Source organism: Acomys minous (genome assembly GCF_964271855.1).
Source record: "Acomys minous genome assembly, chromosome: 17".
Lineage (NCBI taxonomy): Eukaryota > Metazoa > Chordata > Mammalia > Rodentia > Muridae > Acomys > Acomys minous.
Window position 1 is genome coordinate 32,757,866 of NC_140500.1, and position 18,459 is coordinate 32,776,324.

General features: G+C 50.2%; 1 protein-coding gene across 3 annotated transcripts; it reads left to right on the forward strand.

Annotated features, from left to right (window-relative positions):
- Positions 1-2,034: 2,034 nt before the first annotated feature.
- On the forward strand, positions 2,035-18,194 carry OXTR (oxytocin receptor). Of its 3 annotated transcripts, none has more exons than XM_084766003.1 (3): positions 2,035-2,176; positions 2,272-3,310; positions 14,537-18,194. In XM_084766003.1, the coding sequence occupies exons 2-3, from the start codon at positions 2,395-2,397 to the stop codon at positions 14,782-14,784; spliced, it is 1,164 nt and encodes a 387-aa protein (XP_084622129.1). In that variant the 5' UTR covers positions 2,035-2,176; positions 2,272-2,394; the 3' UTR covers positions 14,785-18,194. The 3 variants fall into 3 exon arrangements, with proteins under 3 accessions (XP_084622129.1, XP_084622128.1, XP_084622130.1); XM_084766002.1 differs by having other exon boundaries at positions 2,155-2,176; positions 2,252-3,310; XM_084766004.1 differs by lacking the exons at positions 2,035-2,176; positions 2,272-3,310 and adding an exon at positions 7,725-7,891.
- The last annotated feature ends 265 nt before the right edge of the window (positions 18,195-18,459 follow it).

Consider the following 18,459-nt stretch of genomic DNA (forward strand, 5'->3'; position numbering starts at 1 on the left):
ACTCTCGTGATACAATCCCAAAGCAAGAAGATAATAGGTAGCCTTTGTCTCACACCGTTAAGTAATGCTCAGGGGATCCAAGCCGCCTTGGCATGGTCTCATGTGGAACCCGGGAGCAGGGCCCCGGAGGACTCGGCACCTAGGAATCTTGGCACAGTGCTTTAATTGTACATTCAGGGAGCACCGCCCTTGGTTCACCTCATTCTCTCCATAGACTTAGAAGAGGGAAATGTAAAATGTCAGAAGGTAATACACATGTTAAGGAGCCCCATTCGTTTCTCAATCCCGGCCCTTGGTCACTGTAAATCAGTTCAAAAAAATGGTTTCAAAATAGAATGGACAAGGCAGTGGAGGAGCAGCCCTTCCCAGTGAATCAGTGGAGGAGCAGCCCTTCACAGTTAATCTTCCCTTGGCGCCAGTTAGGGTTTTAATTTTGAAGTATGGTCCGGTCCGAGGGCAGAGGTGACCTTTGGCCTATTGAGAAGCATGAATAATCTTAAACACAAGTGGACTGGGGGGTGGGGTGGGGTCATGGTGTGTGTGTGTGTGTGTGGAGAGGGGGGGAGACAGACAGACAGACAGACAGACACACACACACACACACACAGAATGAGAATGGCAGAGAGAGACAGAGACAGAGAGAGACAGAGAGACACAGAGACAGAGAGAGATAGACACAGGGAGACACAGAGAGGTTTCCATCACAAACTACCTAAAAATGAAGATTTCTCCCCGGGCTGGTGGCAGGAGCAGGCAGTTCCAATTCCTCTTTAATATGAATATAAGAAAAACCACTCCAGAGCAAGAGCTTACCTGAGTGCTCTTTAAAACGATGTGAAGAAAAAGAAAGAAAGAAAGAAAGAAAGAAAGAAAGAAAGGAAAAGAAAAGAAAAAGGTGCTGATATGTGTCTTCATTAAAATTTGCTCATGGAAAAATGTCATTCTCCAAGGCTCCCATATCTCTGAGGACGTTAAAAGCTAAACCAGGAAAGGAAGAAGTTAGGTTATTAACCTAGATGAGTTTTAAACTGCTATGAAATAAATCTGAGGGACTACCAGGCTAGCCGATCTGGCTCTCTGGGATCGCCACGGCCTGCTTGTTCTGCCCCCTAGCGGACAGCTCTGGACTCCAGTTGTGGAAAAGCCGGCTACCTTCAGACAGCGCCTTGTGCCGACGCGGTCCACGCGCACTCCCTTTGCCTTCAGTCCGCATCCAGCCACCAGCAAAACCGCGGGCTAGGGCATTGCAAAGACGCGGAGATCCACTCGTGGCGGCACTGAGGGTGGCTCCGGTAGCTCTTCCATTCCTGGCCTCAGAGTCCACACCATCTCTGAAGCCATCAATTACACTGTAACTTCCCCGGTGGCGAGGCAACTTTGGGCTAACCTTCAAGCTCCCTTCAGGTGGCTGGGTGCTGAGCACAGTGGAGACAGGATGTATCTGAAGTAAAGCTTATCAAGATAGGACCAGTGGGACCATCAGGTTCTGAGGGAAGGTTCTGGCGCGTCTCGTCCTTCTGGTTCCCGGAGAGAAGTGACGGCGTGCACGAAAATGCAGAGCTCTTGACTGTCCGGGCTGCTGCAGCTTTGAGGCTGCTAGCGTGGTGGATTCCTGTGAAAGGTGTCCCCAGGGATCTCTGGCATAGTAGCCTTGCGTTGCAGGTAGTGGTGGTGGGTGGGGTGGGGGCGAGGGCGGGGAGCGCCGCGCTCCCAGGCGGGAGTCCCTCCAGGAGCAAGCGGCTCGGAAGTTCTGGGAGCTTAGGCTGAGCGTCTTGGAAGGAGGTGGTGAAGGGAAGGATGGGCTTGATCTGGGCTTTTGGGGGACCCTAGGGATATACCTGAAATAAAGCTTACCAAGATGGGGGCTAGCTTCGGGGGGGTCCCTTAAGAGATAGCTGTGCTAAGGGTCCTGCGGGGAGAGGTGTAGGATTGGGGATTCTCGGGGGGGGGGTGGCGCTGCTGGGGTGGCTGTCCCTGTTTTGGGGAAAGCGGTTAATCGCGAGCCTCCTCTCTCCTCAGGCAGTAAGGCTGATCGTTTGTTTCCTGGGACCCAAGCCCAAGTGCGTCTGCGGAGGCTCAAAGACGGGCCCCAAAGCCGAGATTTCTGCGGTCACTACCAAGAAATCACCACCACCACCGAGCAGTCCCTTGGCTGGACTTATGCCCTGACACTCAGGTAACTTCAAATGCCCAGGAAGGGGACAAGCACGTCCCCCGCGCGTCTCAAGTGAAGCGCAGCGGTCTTCCCAAGGCCCTCCTGCTTTGTTTCAGGGCGGGAAGAGGCAGGTCAGTGCCCCGGCGCACAGACAGACACCTGGACGGTGCATCGGGCCCCGCCCCACGTGCCACGCTTTAAAGAGCCACAAGGCCGGGAGCTCCTTCGCGGTCACGGTCATGGAGGGCACGCCGGCAGCCAACTGGAGCATCGAGTTGGACTTCGGGAGTGGAGTGCCACCAGGGGTGGAGGGAAACCGCACAGCCGGTCCGCCAAGGCGCAACGAGGCCCTGGCGCGGGTGGAGGTGGCGGTGCTGTGCCTCATTCTGTTCCTGGCACTGAGCGGCAACGCGTGCGTGCTGCTGGCTCTGCGCACCACGCGCCACAAACATTCGCGTCTCTTCTTTTTCATGAAGCACCTGAGCATCGCCGACTTGGTGGTGGCTGTGTTCCAGGTGCTCCCGCAGCTGCTGTGGGACATCACCTTTCGCTTCTACGGGCCCGACTTGCTGTGTCGTCTGGTCAAATACTTGCAGGTGGTGGGCATGTTCGCCTCTACTTACCTGTTGCTGCTCATGTCGCTCGACCGCTGCCTGGCCATTTGCCAGCCTCTGCGTTCGCTGCGCCGCCGAACGGACCGCCTGGCGGTGCTGGCGACGTGGCTCGGCTGCCTAGTGGCTAGCGCGCCGCAGGTGCACATTTTCTCACTGCGCGAAGTGGCAGACGGCGTCTTTGATTGCTGGGCGGTCTTCATCCAGCCCTGGGGACCCAAGGCCTACGTCACGTGGATCACGCTTGCTGTCTACATTGTGCCTGTCATCGTGCTGGCCGCCTGCTATGGCCTCATCAGCTTCAAGATCTGGCAGAACCTGCGGCTCAAGACGGCAGCAGCGGCTGCTGCAGCCGAGGGGAGTGATGCCGGCGGAGGTGGGCGTGCGGCACTGGCAAGGGTCAGTAGTGTCAAGCTCATCTCCAAGGCCAAGATCCGCACAGTGAAGATGACCTTCATTATCGTACTGGCCTTCATCGTCTGCTGGACGCCTTTCTTCTTCGTGCAGATGTGGAGCGTCTGGGATGTCAATGCGCCCAAGGAAGGTAGTGAGAGTGGAGAGGGTGGCAGGGCGAGGCTCCAGTTCTCCTATCTCTGTTCGCCCAAGGTTTTGGGGTCCTCCTGGGGGATAAGCTGGTTTCACATCATCATTGTCTGGTCCATAGACTTTGAGGCGGTCACTTCTCCGAGTCTCCTGGACTGCAGCATGAAAATACCCATAAAAGTACCAACTCTTGCCAGAACACAGGCAAAATCCCCAGTACAGGCCTTGGGCAACTTTCAGTGCCAAAATTCTTATTACGGAGGGGGAAACTGAGGTAGGAAACACAATGGAGGTGGGTTTGCAAACTGAGTACAGGCTCAGGCTGCTACTTTGAGTTCACTTTATACTGAACTACTTTAAGTTAAGTTGGCCTGGACACATAAAGCCGGGGTTGGGTAGGGTCAACCTCAGGAAGAAACAGTTGGTGCTGTAAAAGCTGAATGGGTCTCCCAGGAGACCTCTGCGAGAGGTCAAGACAAGCTCCAGAGTGTCTTGTCTGGTGGGGGTAATGGAGAGGTGAGTACCTTAGAGGCCCTGGGCAGGGACAGGGCTGGGGTGCCCAGGCTTGGACTCAGGAGAGAGGAAGGGAGCCAAGAGGACAGTGGTCAGCTTTGGCGGGAGGCCATGAGATTGCTATACAGGGGGGAAGAGCCCTCTATCCTGGAGGACCACTGAGGTTCTAGGATGGGGGGCTGCACTTGTGAGAAGCCAAGAAGGCGTTGAATAGCACATGTGGAGGAAGGAGCTGGGGAAACAGGACAGCCCGGGATCTGAGGCGGTGACAAGCACGAGGCGCAGCGCGCAGACAACGCCCCTTCAATCGCACAGCCCCCAATGGCTTATTTGGAAACAGCAGGAGCCACTATCACCAGTGGCCCTGCCTTACACCTTCGCTTTGAAGGTTGACATAGCCTGCATCTGGGAAGGCCTGGTTGCACCTCACAGACCAGCTAGAGAGGATTTAACTATTCTAACCCTAGATGGTGTGCCATCAGATTATGGATATAGCCACCCCTGCTACCGTCACCAAATCCCTATGTTTGGGAGGCTAGGTTCTCAGTGCAGGCAACTTAAGTTTCTTAGCTCTGCTTCTTTCTGGAAACCACAGACCCCTGGATTCACCAAGCCCTCCCGATTTGCTCCACCGTGGCCAGGACACCTATCAGTCAGCATTTACTGATGGCCTGTGATACTCAGGACAAAGATTGCTATGAGGACTCTGGCCATTTTGTGGCCTCTGGTCACACATTACAAAGGTCTAGGGGGGTAAAAAGACACTTCTACTGGGACACACAATAAGTTTGGGCTGAGCAACAGATGTGGGGTCTTTTGAACCAGGAAAGGAAAAGCCACAACCAGGACGTTGAACAAGGTGCAAGGCTGAAGTAGGTCTTTCTGAATAAGGCTCCAGGCTTAGCTGCGTCCTCAGCAGGATTGGAGGATCCTAACCCGTGTGGTACAGAGGGAACTCCAATGCCAGTGGCTGCAGATATTAGGTGGGCCCCTTTAGTGCAAGTCTGGGTGATACCTGCTATATCTGTAGCTTTCCTTGCTCCTGTGACAAATGCAATTTAAGGGAGGAGGGTTTACTTGGCTGGCTGTTTGAAGGTATGGCCTGTCATGGTGGGAGCGCGTAACAGCAGGCATGAGGCGGCTGGTCATATGGCTTCCGCTGGCAGAAGGCAGGCAGAGATGAGCACTGTTGCCCAGCTCAAATTCTCCTTTTTCAGTCCCCGCTCCAGCCTACAGATGGTGCCACCCACATTCCAGGCGGGCCTTTCCTCCCTGTGTAAGCCTCCCTGGAAATGTCACCTTCCCAGACATGTCCAGAGGTGTATCATCTAAGTGACTCTAAATCGCCTCAGGCTGAGAATGTGAGTCACACCTGTCTCCTGCACTAACTGGCCCTGAGATGCCTTCCTGTCCAGTGACCCTCTGTGTCTACCTCTAAGGATGAGGACAATTCCCTGTAGTGCCTATGGTGGGGACACCTTAGAAGGTCTTGCTCTTCAGTGGCCTAGCCCTGTGGAAAGCCACGGGGAGGGTGTACACAGGCACACTGGGCAGGTTTTTCCTTCTTGGCCCTGCAACGCCCTCCATCCTGATCCTGTAGGTTAAACACTGCAACCAGATGGGCAGTTTTCAGCTGTCTTGGCTCCCGGAGGAGGAAGGTTGTGAACACTTGTGTGCTTTTCGCTTGTATGGAGCTGTTTCCCTAGCTTCTGCTGCAAGCGGCTTTAGCTTTCCAGCTCCCAAAGGTTTGATTAATGTTGGAAACTAGTGGGTGAGGCTTGCTGCCCAGCCTTTCCTGTCTGACAGCTGTCCAAGTGGGCTAGGAGAAGTGAGGAGGTAAAGGCAGCATGTAGGCCTTGGATCTGGGAGCTTAGCCTACAGCTTGGGAGACCTTAGATTTGGAGAGCTAAGCCTAGAGCCTGGGCCACGGCATACTCTTGGCAGAGCCTAGGTTGGGGCTAGGCCTGGAGCCTCCTTGCTTTCACCCCACCATCTTGTCCTGGCAAGTTAGAAACCAAGAACATTAAAAGGCTCCCCCGAGTGCCTGGGCTGTCAGGGGCTACCCTAGACTTTATGAGGCCCTGCTGAGCCGAGGTCTGCATGCACAGGAACGAACGTCTCCATCAGAGACTTGTTGCCACCTGCAGGATTAGGGACCCATTCCCTTCTGAGCAGCAGGGATAATCACTATGAGGGAGCAAGACTCCCCTTTTGGGTCTCAATCTGGGTTAAGCGAGGAGTTAGATCAATGTCCCCTGTGTGACAGTCATTGAGACCCACAGGAACAGAGGGGACTCTGCCGCCCTGGCCCAACCATCTTTACATCCTGGGTTTTTCTGAACCTACTTGTGTGTGCCCTTCCCACCATGGCCCTGCCAACAACATGGTGCTCTCAGCACTCCCGGTTCCAAACCCCCATTGCCGGACCCCTAAAGCCTTGCATGGTCTCTGTTGCCTTAACCACAGCCCTCATCACTTGCTCTTCCCTTTCTCGTCCTATCGACACCCTCTTGGCTAGAAGGAGGACTTTTCATCTCACCACCCTTTGTAGTTTGGGACAGATCACCTTGTGTGTATGTGATTGTGTGTATATATGTATACATTTGAATGTCCACATGTATGTGTGTATGTTGTGACATGCCTGTGTGTATGCACATATTTTTGTGGGTATGGGTACATGAGTGAAAGTGAGTGTGTGTGTGTGTGTGTGTGTGTTTATACATGTGTTTCTGTGGGTTTAGGCCTTTGATTAAACCTCCATATATGTGTATTCATTTTGGTATGTGTTTGAGTGTGTTGTGTGTTCATATGAATATTGTATAATAATGTTTGCCTTTGTGCACGTGTTTGCATTCATTTCATGTTGGTGAGGGTGCATGTGTATGTATGTATTGCCTGTTTGCTTGTGTGGGTGTTGGTTCATTTGCATGTAGGCATGCATGTGTGTGTCATATGTTTGCATGTGTGATGTGTGTATAGGTGTGGGTACATATGGGATGTAGGGAGCATTAGTGTGGCTGCATGTATTGTGTGAGTGTGTATGTGAGTGCTATGCTCATGTGAGAGTGGGTGCATATGTGTGAATGGCTGTGCATATGTGTTTAGGTTCTCATGCACTTGTATACATGTGCATGTGGAAGCCAGAGGCCAATCCTATGCAGTGGCTCAGGGGCCTCTCACTTTGTGTTTGAAACATTGACTCTCACTGGCCTGGAAGCCACTGATTCAGCTTGGCTGCTTAGCCAGTGAGACCCCTCGTCTCTGTCTCCTCAGTGGTGGGATTGCGAGTGTGGACCACTGTGCTGGCTTTTCAACATGGGTGCTGGCGGTCTACCTCAGGCTTTCTCATACTTCTAAGGCAGGCACATTACCAGCTGAGCTGTCTCTGCAGCCTAATATGGTGTCTCTTTTGAAAAATAAGGAGACATTTTTTAAAAACAAGTCCCAGGGCTTCATGGAGCCGGTGAGGGGAGGGAGGGATTTTGAGAGCAGTAGTAGCATGTGGGTTGTGTGGCAGCTAGCTGGCCTGGAGTGCCTAGGAACAGAACAAGAGGTAGAGGAGCCAGTGTCTTACTGCCCCGCAGTGGGAAGGCTCATGCAGAGGGTATAGCTCTGCTCTCGGAAGTGTCCCAGCTGGGCCCTTAGTGAGGGAGAGAAGACACCAGGAGTGCAAAAGTGTCATTTTCCTGGGCTGCTTGCTCCTGGGTCCTTAGCCACTGGGAGCAGCTTCTACTTGTCTTCTCAAGCAGTTCTTGGCCAGGAGATGGCGCTTCTGTGCCAGGCCTCTGACTACTTGGCCCAATTTCTTCCTGAACAATCACTGCGCGCGCTCTCTCTCTCTCTCTCTCTCTCTCTCTCTCTCTCTCTCTCTCTCTCTCTCTCTCTCTCTCTCTCTCCTCTCTCTCCACATAACTTACCCAGAGGGAATTGTGTTTGAGTCCAGTCACCCTGTTAGCAGGCCATGTCCTGTTATCTAACAGGGAGATTGTCTTTTTGCCTTTCTGATGTGCTGGAGGAGGTGGCTGACTTATCAAGACTTCCTGTCTGCTAATTTCATGCTTCAATTCAGGTCAGTCCCTTATCAACCTTTTCTTATTTTCCGCCTCTGCTTGCAGCTAGGGACACAGTCACAAACGGGGCATAGTCCTCAGCCTAGGAGTATAAAAAAAATTATAACGAGAACATTATGGGATGATTCCACACTAGGCGTATTCATTTACCATGTCATGTGAATGTTCATAGGAGTCAGTGGCTGATGCTGTATCCCTGGGGGGTGGGGGAGGGAGAGATGACATCAGGAGGGTTTCAAAGAGGAGGCAACGTTTGAAAAGGTTCCTGAGGGCTGAATAGGAGCTTGCTGTGTAGAGAAGCAGATATACACTCATAGTTGAAAGCATTCGACAGCTATTTTCTCTTGCTTCTCTATTCATGTGAATTGGGATAGTTGGAAATAATTTTAGTTGCACACCAATCTCTGAGGTCCTTCTTAAAATGCTGATCTGACTGGGCATACCAGGCCTGGATCCTGAGAGCCTGCATCTTTGGCATATGTACAGGTGCTGCTAAGTGGTACCGACCATCAGCTACACTTTGAGCAGCAGAGCTTTAGCAGGTAGGCCATGTCCTGAGCATCCTACTTGCCTCCCACATGCTTCCATAGGAACCATTCCTTGAGAATGGGGTGACGTGGAACATGCAGGAAGATCTGACTTTTCTTTTTCAGCCCAATCCAATGGCCTCACATGTTGGCCAGAAGTGACCAGAGCTGGAATAAAGGCCATTTAAGCCTCAATAACCCAGATGCTCTTTATTCCAGCCCCAAAATGCATGAGGCTAGTCCACCACAGGTAATTCTGGGAAAAATCATAGTTGTAAAAGCTCAGTCTTTTGCAAAGATGCATCCTGTGGCATATCCTGGGACCCTATCTTTATGTAAACATACATTTAGAAGGAGTATTTTGAAAGGCCTGCCAGAGCTCTCCTGCTACCCTCTCCCCAACAAGTCCCTGTAGTAATAGGGGCTTCCCATCAGTTTTACATATTCTGGGGGTGGCCTTGCCCAGGAGGGTGGCTTCCTGGCTGACAAGTTTAGGAAGAGGCTGGTGGATGTGAGTCAGAGGAGAGGGGCCATAAGCCTTTATTTGTACTGTGTGTGAATGCCTGGGTTGCCTCAGGAACAACACAGCCTTTGGGGACTGTGGCCAGCTGCCTACCAGCTGTCCTGGGCTAATTTGGGCCCTCAATGCAGGGCATAGTGAGTGCCCGGAAGTCCAAAAGGGGGAGTTTTAGGGATGTGAGTAAAGCTGGTCTGGTGGAGATGGAATGCCTGGTGCTGTGTCCCATAGCTTTCTGTCTCCTGTCCCCATGAATCACAGCTATGGGGCAAATGCACTGGGGACTCTAGTCAGATGCTCAGTGGCAGCAGACTCTGGCTAGTGGTGTGTTGTTGCTCCTGCCCGGTAGTGGGAGCCCCCGTTTGTAGGTGTCCTCAGCCCGTAGCTCATCCAACCTCTTCCTCCAAATGCTGCCGCTTTTATATGTGTGGATCCCTGTGCCCAGGAACTTGATGAGTCTACATGTGTCCCCAGTGCCAGCTTAGACCTGGCAAGGATAAATTAATTGGATTCTGTGAGTGGAGAGACGTTTGCTCTCTTCCTCCTCCAGGCATCTCCTGGGCATGTGGGTGGCCCATCACTCCCACACATTGTCCCTCTCTGGCAGGGACCAGCCATACCAGGCTGATAGCCTTGGCACCTGCCCAAGACCTCTGCTCACGGGGAGGGTGTGATCTTTTATTTCAGGAGAGTGAGAGACAGAATTCTATAGCTGGCTCTTCTGGTGAGTCCCCTGAAGGCCTGCTCATCCTACCTGCAGAAACCCACCCTGCTGGGCTAATTATGTTTCCAGCGATGTAAACTTCTCCAAACGGGCTCTGTTGAGTTTCTCTTGTACATGCATCTGATCCCAGGCCTCTATTTTTCTTTCTTGTGCTTTAATTTTTTGAAAAGCGCTGGAGGAAAAGGAATTAAAGCAGTTTCTTTAACCTCCGCTTAGAAGCCCCGTCCTTGACTGAAATGAATGACAACAGCTGATCCCATCTTTTATCCTTTATCCATTAGTCACAGCAACAGGAAGTTGTTTCACTCAAGCTTTAAGACCCTTTCCATTTTCTGACCTTCCTGTGTGGCCTTCAGAGTCCAGATGGGGAAAGCAACATTCAGAGGGTAGATGTGGCTCAGAGAGGGACAGGGAGATTCAGACCTGGGGGGGTTGGGAGGAATCCTGTGTTCCAGACATGTCCCTTCTCAGAGCACTTTCTCCTGGGCTCAGATCTCCTTCTGTGAACCGGTTCCCTACCTAGGCAACTTTTGTGTATGCCCCCACCCTGGCTTCTATATCTCTCTTATCTCTTCCCTGACTTCATGTTGCCTGTCTTTGGGAAATGTGACAGAAGGATCTTTCAATATGAGTTATCCCTGCAAAGAAGATAGATGGAGACCGAGTTCCTGGCCTTTGAGCATCTTCACTGAGCATTCATGAGATGTGGCTGCTCCTCTGTCCAGAGGCAACAAGAGGCTCCGACTGTGAGCCCTGGGCAGCCCACACTCTGGTGGCTCCAGTGTGAGCTCTGAGTCCTGAAGGGTGAGACTGCAGTGTCTCCTTCTTAAAGAGATGGGACTACAACATCTTATAGCCTGTTGCACTTGCCTAAAGGCAGAGACTAGGTCAGTCATTGCCTTTAGAATGCACATGTATCCAACCTTTTGGCTTCTCCGAGCAACACTGGACAAAGAAAAATTGTCTCAGGCTACGTGTTTAGATTTCAAGCATCTTCAATCCACAGCCTGCAGGGTTTGAGAACATATATATGTTTATTTTGTGTGACTTGGAGACATGGTGTTGTCATTGATGGCGTTCATACTTGAGACCTGCACAGTCAAGCTTCTAAAAAGTAAGTGGTGTCATGTTTTAAGTTCATTTACAACTTTGTGCTGGAATGCGTTCATAGCTTTCCTAGGCTGCTTATAACCTGTGGGCTGTAGGCTGGATGCCCTTGCTCCTGCCCTAGCCAAGTGCTCAGGATGCTGGGAAAGAAGATAAACATGGGCAGAATCTCAGTGTGGGAGAGCACCAAGGGATGATGCAGCCCTGGACCTGCAGGCTGCAAGGCTGGTAAGCAGAAGGCAGAGGGGCTGACTGCACACATGCTCAGAGCAAGTGAGTCCTGGCTTATGGCCCAGATGAAGAAAGATGGAAGTCCTAGCATTTCCAAGGGATGTAGGTTCCCCAAACCTACAGGGCATGGTTAGACATTGCCAGGATGTGGAGGAAGACTGTGAGTTATTTGTTCTGGGGTGGAGCTGAGACCCCCGTCTCAAAGTGTTTAAACCCATCAGAAACTGACAAGCTGGTGGAGACGGGCAGTTTCACTGTGCAGGATTTGGGCTGTGAACCTTTTAAGCCAGCACAAGTGCGTCCATGTCTGCTGGCCTTCTTAGCCAGAGAGCCACACTCTGGATGCAGTAAGTGACAGCCACAGCCACATGGCTGCGAAGCTTCCAGAAGCTCAGCCATGGGGTCCTTCATCTTCACCCCTCCCAGAGTGCTTCACATTCCCAGACCCACCCCAGCTCAGGGAACACAAGAATGTCCGTTTCCCATGTAGGGGCTAACACTGCTGGGGATTACAAAAACATCTGTCAAGTGCCTCCTCATCATTGCAGCAGTGATGGTGGCGATGAGGAGGCTGTGCTTGCCGTTAAGGAATCTGAATTCTGGACTACCCTTGCTTGTCAGTCTCACAACATTCCTGTGAGGAACGCTTTCGTTTCCCATCTCACGGATGAAGAATTCGAGGTACAGAGGTCTTGAGTAACTCCTCCCAAGAACACACAGCTCCAAAATATAGAGCCAGATCTTTGCCCAGATCTGTGTGACTTAGAAGCAAAAGCACAATTGGATTCTGCTGACTGTGATGCGGGGAGGGAGGGGTTTCTTCCTGTGGCTCACATTGCCCTATGTGCACTTGCTCTGGGGTTTGCATCCTCCTCCAGGGCCCTCAGCATCTACCTGTTAACATCTCTGCCCCTCCTACAGGTACTCTGTCAAAGAGTGACTAATTTTTCCATATGGGGTCAGATGACAACTACTTTCGGCTTGTGAGGTTCGAAGCCCTAGTCACAATTGTTCAGCCATGCCCCTGAAGTACAAAAGCAGCCTAGACTGGGTGGCCGTGCTAGTATCGATAAGAACAGAATGCAGGCACACGTTAGCCAGTGCGCCATAGCTTGCTGACTCTGTGCCTGGGGTCACATCAGTCTAAATGCGAAGCCGCGATGCCAGTCGCTTCAGGCGATCTACCAAGGAGAGGGAGAGGATCTGTATCTCAAATACCTAGAACCAAAAGTGCTTCTCTGGATTTTGGAATATTTGCACAAATGCAATAATGTGCCTTGAGGGACCATGAAATTCACACATACTTCATGTAAACCTTGCACCTGCTGCCCTAGGGAAATTTTGCTCAGGGTTTTTAGTGAGGTTGGGTCTTGACTGATATATCACATGAGGTCAGGTGTGACACTTTACAGTTGGGGAATTATGTCAACATACAAAACCTTTCTAAGTTGGGAGCACTTGAAATGCCGGGCTGCCTCATCAGGCATGTTCAGCCTGTACTTTGTAACTGTGCACAACGGGGTACGGGCTGGTGCCTTTGGGTCTGGCTATGAGCCTCCCTCTCTTATTTCATGTCCATCTTCTCTGGGGCTGACAGTTGGTTTCATTGTGTTTGGCCTTTATTGATTTTTGCCTCTTTTATGATTTTGAACATATTCTATTTTCAGTTCCATTTTCAGGCGATTTTAACCTTAAGGCACCCACCCGTGTTTCTTATCTTCTCTTTTCCCAGCCAAACAAAAAGCCAATAGAGAATTTTCTTTAAAAAAAAATAAGGAATCTCATCATATTGGCTTTTCTTTCCTTTGTTGTTTTCTAATTGTTACTGTTTTCATTTTAAGGAGTTGATGTCGCTATTTGGATTTTAAAAAATTACATTGCAAGATTCACTTGTTTTTTGTTTTAATTTTTTTTTTCTTCCTCTATTGTAGCTTGCTTCTGGGCCAATCAGGAGCAATGAACGGGGTCAGAGGCTCTTACATTTGGCTTCCCTTCAGCCCTGGGGGCTGTTCTACCACTGCTGAGCAGCTCCTTTGGGCCTGAGCACTTGCATTCCATGCAGGTTCTCAGAGGCTGCTGTGCCCCAGGTTGCCACTCTGAGAACCACTCAGACCCCTGGCCTCTACTCTTCCATGGCTGCTGGGGACGTCACTGGCAAGCCCCTGTTCTCTGCACCCAGGCCCTGCCACTTGAGCCTCCCAGGGAAGATCTCTTGACTTCTGGAGTGAGTCTTGGAAGTTTTCAAAAGATAGAAAACCAGTGGGTTTGCCCAACTCCCCCTGCCGGTGCCTGGAATCTTCCTTCACGAGTGCCAGTGCCGCAAGCAGAAATCCTTAGTCTCACTCTTATTTTATTTTCCTCCTGGGTTTCTAGAGAAGCCACCAAGATGCATCTCTTTTCAGAAATAGTTTCCAGTCTTCAGACTTAGGCTAGTGAAAAAACAAAACAAAACAAAACCAAAAAAAAAAAAAAAAAACCAAAAAAAAAAACCAACCAAACAAAAATCCCCTAGATTAAAAAAAAAATCCTTTCTGTTTGAAAGTTTCTAGGAGTAAGTTTGTTTCTTCATCCCAATGTCCCCAGAGCCTGGTGGGTACCTGGCATGTGGTGACAGCCATTACCTCTTGCTGTGCAGTCCTGTGTACCTGTCACTCTTTGATCCTTGCTGCTTCCAGGCAGGTTGGAAATCCTCATTGTTCCATGTAAAGCTGAAGGAACTGAAGCCTTCCAGGGAGATACGGTAATTAGGGCTAGTGAATGGTGCTGACAGGGCTATGCAAATGAAGGCTGCCATCGCCTGGCCACCCCTGTGTTCTGTGCCACTTCAGCTGCAGGCACTCAAGCATTTTCTGGGTGAAGGATGAAGAAGCAAGGGTTTGTGATGCGTACAGCATCTGCTGAAGGACAGAGGACTTCAGCGCCTGGGAAAGTGCAGTTACCAAGGACAATACAAGTAGTAAATATTGAACCCCTACTCTGATCTACCCAATGGACAGGACATTCTCCACAGTTGAGTGGAGAGTGGGGACTGACTTTCATACGAACTCTGATGCCCCATATTTGACCACCTCCCCTCCATGGGAAGGCCCAGTGGCACTCAGAGGAAGGATAGCAGGCTACCAAGATGAGACTTGATAGCCTATGATCATATAGAGGGGGAGGAGGTCCCCCTCAGTCACAGACATAGGGGAGGGGAATAGGGTGAAAGCGGGAGGGAGGGAGGAACAGGAGGATACAATAATGGGATAACAATTGAGTTGTAATCTGAATAAATTAATACAATTAAAATTATATATATATATCCAGGATGAGGTAGCTGAGGGTTGTGTTGTGCCCTGGTTAGATCAAGGAGTGGACGGGGAACAAGGAAATGGAAATGGATGAGCAATACACCGTGTCTCCTTGGCACCTTGTCTTGTGACCCAGCCTGTGGTACCTGGGAGAGCTGTTGCTGGGGCAACCATGGCTGAGTCAGGAAGGTCTGGGATGGATCCAGACTAACTCCCTGTTCTCCTTTCCTCCCAACCCCACCCCGCAGCGTCTGCCTTCATCATTGCCATGCTCTTGGCCAGCCTCAACAGCTGCTGCAACCCCTGGATCTACATGCTCTTCACAGGTCACCTCTTCCACGAACTTGTGCAGCGCTTCCTCTGCTGCTCCGCCCGGTACCTGAAGGGCAGTCGGCCCGGAGAAACAAGCATCAGCAAGAAAAGCAACTCATCCACCTTTGTCCTGAGTCGTCGCAGCTCCAGCCAGCGGAGCTGTTCTCAGCCATCCTCAGTGTGAACCATAGGCCTGGTCCACGTGGCCAAGCCTCCGGGTTGTGTGGACTCTGGTCTTCTCCTGGTGGCCATGCATGGAGCTGTATAAGGTGCCCAGTGAGTGTGTGTTCCTCCATCTTTGGGGTGGCTAGAATGTGGGGTATATTCTGACTTGAGGGGGAAATGTCTCTATGGGAGATGATAGGGTCACTCAGCCATCAGAGGGTCACTTGGACTCCTATCTGTGTTTCTACTACCCTGACCCAAGTGCTCCTGGGCAGTGGGTGGAGTCTCCTGAACCTGGCTTATATTCCATTTGTTTGTTTGTTTGTTTTCCTCGTTTATCCTGGGATCTTGTGAAAGGCAGTGCACCTAGGATTGGTGACCAATGATGTGAGGCAACCAGTGGGCTGGGACAAGGAGTGAGAAACGAGGCTGCAGGTGCAGAGTGGTGCTAATTTCCTTCTGACCTGAGTTGTGTGGACAGAGCTTAGCATCCTTAGAGACCAGTTTGTTTCAAGAGAGCACTGGAAGCTGGAGACTGACGTGTGAGGCCACCTGGCTCAGGAAGGCCATGAGAACACGGGCTGAAATGTTGAAGAACTGACGCTTGACAAGCATTTGGGAAGGAAAAGGAAATGAGAGCCATCCGGGAGAGACAGGAAGGAGGAGAGCGGCTTGCACATGACACTGACCCACGCATATGAGATCCTAAGGAATACACACATGCATATGTGTACATGCACACGCATGCACATAGGCCTTCTCCCACCCGCCCCCCTCCCTGGAGCTGACAGATGAATAACAAGGTTACTGCCAGATCAATGTACAAAAATCGTTCGTATTTCCTTGTATTGCTGGTGACCAATGGGAAAGTGAACTTAAGAGATTCCATCCATAAAAGTGACAGAATGAGTAAAGGGGGTGGGGTAGGGCTAACGGAGGAAATGTAAGCCTTGCGCCCCGAAAACTGCAAACAGCACTGAAGGAGGTTAAAGAAGACCAAATAAACGGAGCCACCTTAAGCTTATGAATCAGAGACATTATATATTGTTGGGCAGATTTGATGTAATCCTTATCAGAATTCTAGCTGGCTTCTGCAAACATTGATAAACTGATCTTAAAATTACCCCCAAGGAGATGGTGGTTAAAACGCTTTAGAATTGGTGGTGGGAGCACAATTCTGAGAATATATTGATAATCACTGAGCCAGGGGCTGAGGAGATGGCTCACTCAGGAAAGTGTCTGCTGAGCAGGTATGAGGACCTGACTTCAGAAATCCAGCACCCATGTAGAAGCCATGTTCAGTGACGCGTGTCTATACCCTCAGCCCCGGGGTGGAGACGTTGGACCAGAGACTTGCTGGCCTGGCCACTCTGCCTAGCAGATTGATTAGCTTTGGGTTCATTGAAAGTCTCCATCTCAAAACAAACAAAGAGGTAAATAAAAAATAGGGTGGAAGAAAACACCTGAAGTCAACCTGTGGTCTCTACGTGCACACGTGGATATACAACATACACATACTCATGTGCAAACACACACACACACACACACACACACACACACACAAACAAGCAAAAAAAAAAAAAAAAAACAACCCAAAACCCACCGAACGATATACACTTAAAAATTAAAAAAAAAAAAAGTCCAAGAACTGAATTCTGGGAAAATGATGGTGAATTTCTTGTTCTATCTTCCTCGAGTGCTGTTTCTCCTCTGACTCTCCACCTCCAAGTGTCGGCAGGAGAGGCTGGCTCTATTCTGGCCTGTGAAAGTGGTGATCAACCTTACCTGGCCTTAACAAAGGCCCGAGAGACACTCGGCAGCTACTGTGCCCTGTCTTCTTTAGAACAGCAATTCCCCAGGGGTCTCAAAGGTTTTGTTTATCTGATAAGCATGTTCTCCAATGTCCTCTCAGCCTTGAGGGCAGGATATGACTCTGTCTCAGAAATAGCTTTGGTCATTAAATACAGGACACAACTGAATAGTGGCTTTCTGGCTGGCCGGCCACTATGCACTCTGGAGCCCCTTTGAAACACCAAGACCTAATTCTAGACTTACTTAGATATATCAAGGGTTACTTTCAAAAAGCCTCAAATCTGCAGGTCCACTTTGCCACCTCCATCCCCAAATTTCTAATCACATTTTTTTTCCTGTCACACTGCAGTATTTGCCCAAACGCACACACATATCAGTGTGTCCACATGCACACATAATATGAGCCAGTACAGTCTAGTGCTCAGGAAGGAGGGAGCATTGGGCTACAGTGCCCTTGCTCAACACCCATAATTTATGGCAAGCTGGTTGGCACCAGCTGGAGGCAGGAGGCAATGTCATTTTTGTACCCAGGGGCATTGCACAGCAGTCCACCTCCTGCATGCAGTGTCATCACCAGCTAGTCCTGATCTTTGAGAAGTTAGCAGAATTATACTTCGGGGTGTCTGTGCCTATATTCTAGACCACTCTGATGGCCTAGGTGCATATATGGCAGTAGGATGGGGAGGCCTGTTAGCATCTTTGTCTTACAGATAGATGTCCCTGCTGTCCACTGAGATATTGCCATCCTTAGAGCCAACTGGTGTCACCAGGAGTCAAGGGAAAGGTGACTCAGATATTCTGAGCAGGGGCACAGTGTTCCTGAGAGCCCCAGAAGGCATTAAAACCATACTGGGGTACTGTTGTCATTCTAATTGAAAGCTGTAGCTGGTACCTTGGGTCTTGGTATGGTTCTGGCACCTGTGTCTATGACATAAGTGACAATTGACTTCATCAGCAACATTGGGTTAGCACTTCCTGTTCCAATCTCACGGGAGAATATTTTCATCATTTCTTGTTGGTTCCTCAATCTTTAGGGGATCCTTAGGGGTTAAAACCACCAAACCTGTGGCCTGCATTCTTTTTCCTCAGACCCAAAACTTGACATCTGCAATGTCCTTTCCTGTTTTCCAGCCTGTGTACAGTGTACAGTCCTTGTGCAGGGATGGAGGTTGTATTAAATTGGAGCATGCTGAATGTTCTGGAATGCTTGACTGTTCTGACCACAAGGAGTCAGAGTGCAAACAGTGAGGATTATTTAGACCATGCAACAACAACAACAAAACAAACAAACAAAAAAACCAAAAACAAAAACAGCAAAAACACAACCCAAAAAACAAACCCCCCAAAATCTGTGGTCTCCTTTAGTACAAATCTGAGTCATCACTCCAGGAAGCACAAAGGGATGTCAGTGCAGGCTCCAGCATGTAACTGTTTTGTATCCAATTGCAAATGAGATGCCACTTAGCACTCTGTGTGAATAGCTTGGTATTGTTCTTCCATGGACTCTGTGTAGTGCCCCGTGTTCCCTGCACCTGGGGAGTGATGTGCCAATCCCGCGATGCCTGCTTTACCAGTGACTTCATAAAAGGTGTACGTAATAAACACTTCTCTGTCTGCTCCATTGCCTTTTTCCTCCCTCCCAAGAACACTGACCTCTCCTATTAGTTTCCTGGCAGGCTCCAGGGTCACCTTCTGCCGATGACAGCTGCACGGGCTGTGGAGGGGCCGGAGAGGGACCTGTTACAATTCTCTGTCGCCCCAGGTGTGACCATTTGTTTGTGGAACGATGCAAGGATCTTGGACCAAACCCCTTGTGGGATTTGTCAAATCCACTGTGTTCTGTGTTTCATCTGGAGATTTGGGATTCTTTAGTGTCACCTTG

Coding starts and splice junctions, on each gene's coding strand:
- OXTR (XM_084766003.1), top strand. CDS start 2,395: ATGGAGGGCACGCCGGCAGCCAACTGGAGCATCGAGTTGGACTTCGGG. Junction 3,311..14,536: donor TGTCAATGCGCCCAAGGAAG/GTAGTGAGAGTG, acceptor CCCACCCCGCAG/CGTCTGCCTTCATCATTGCC.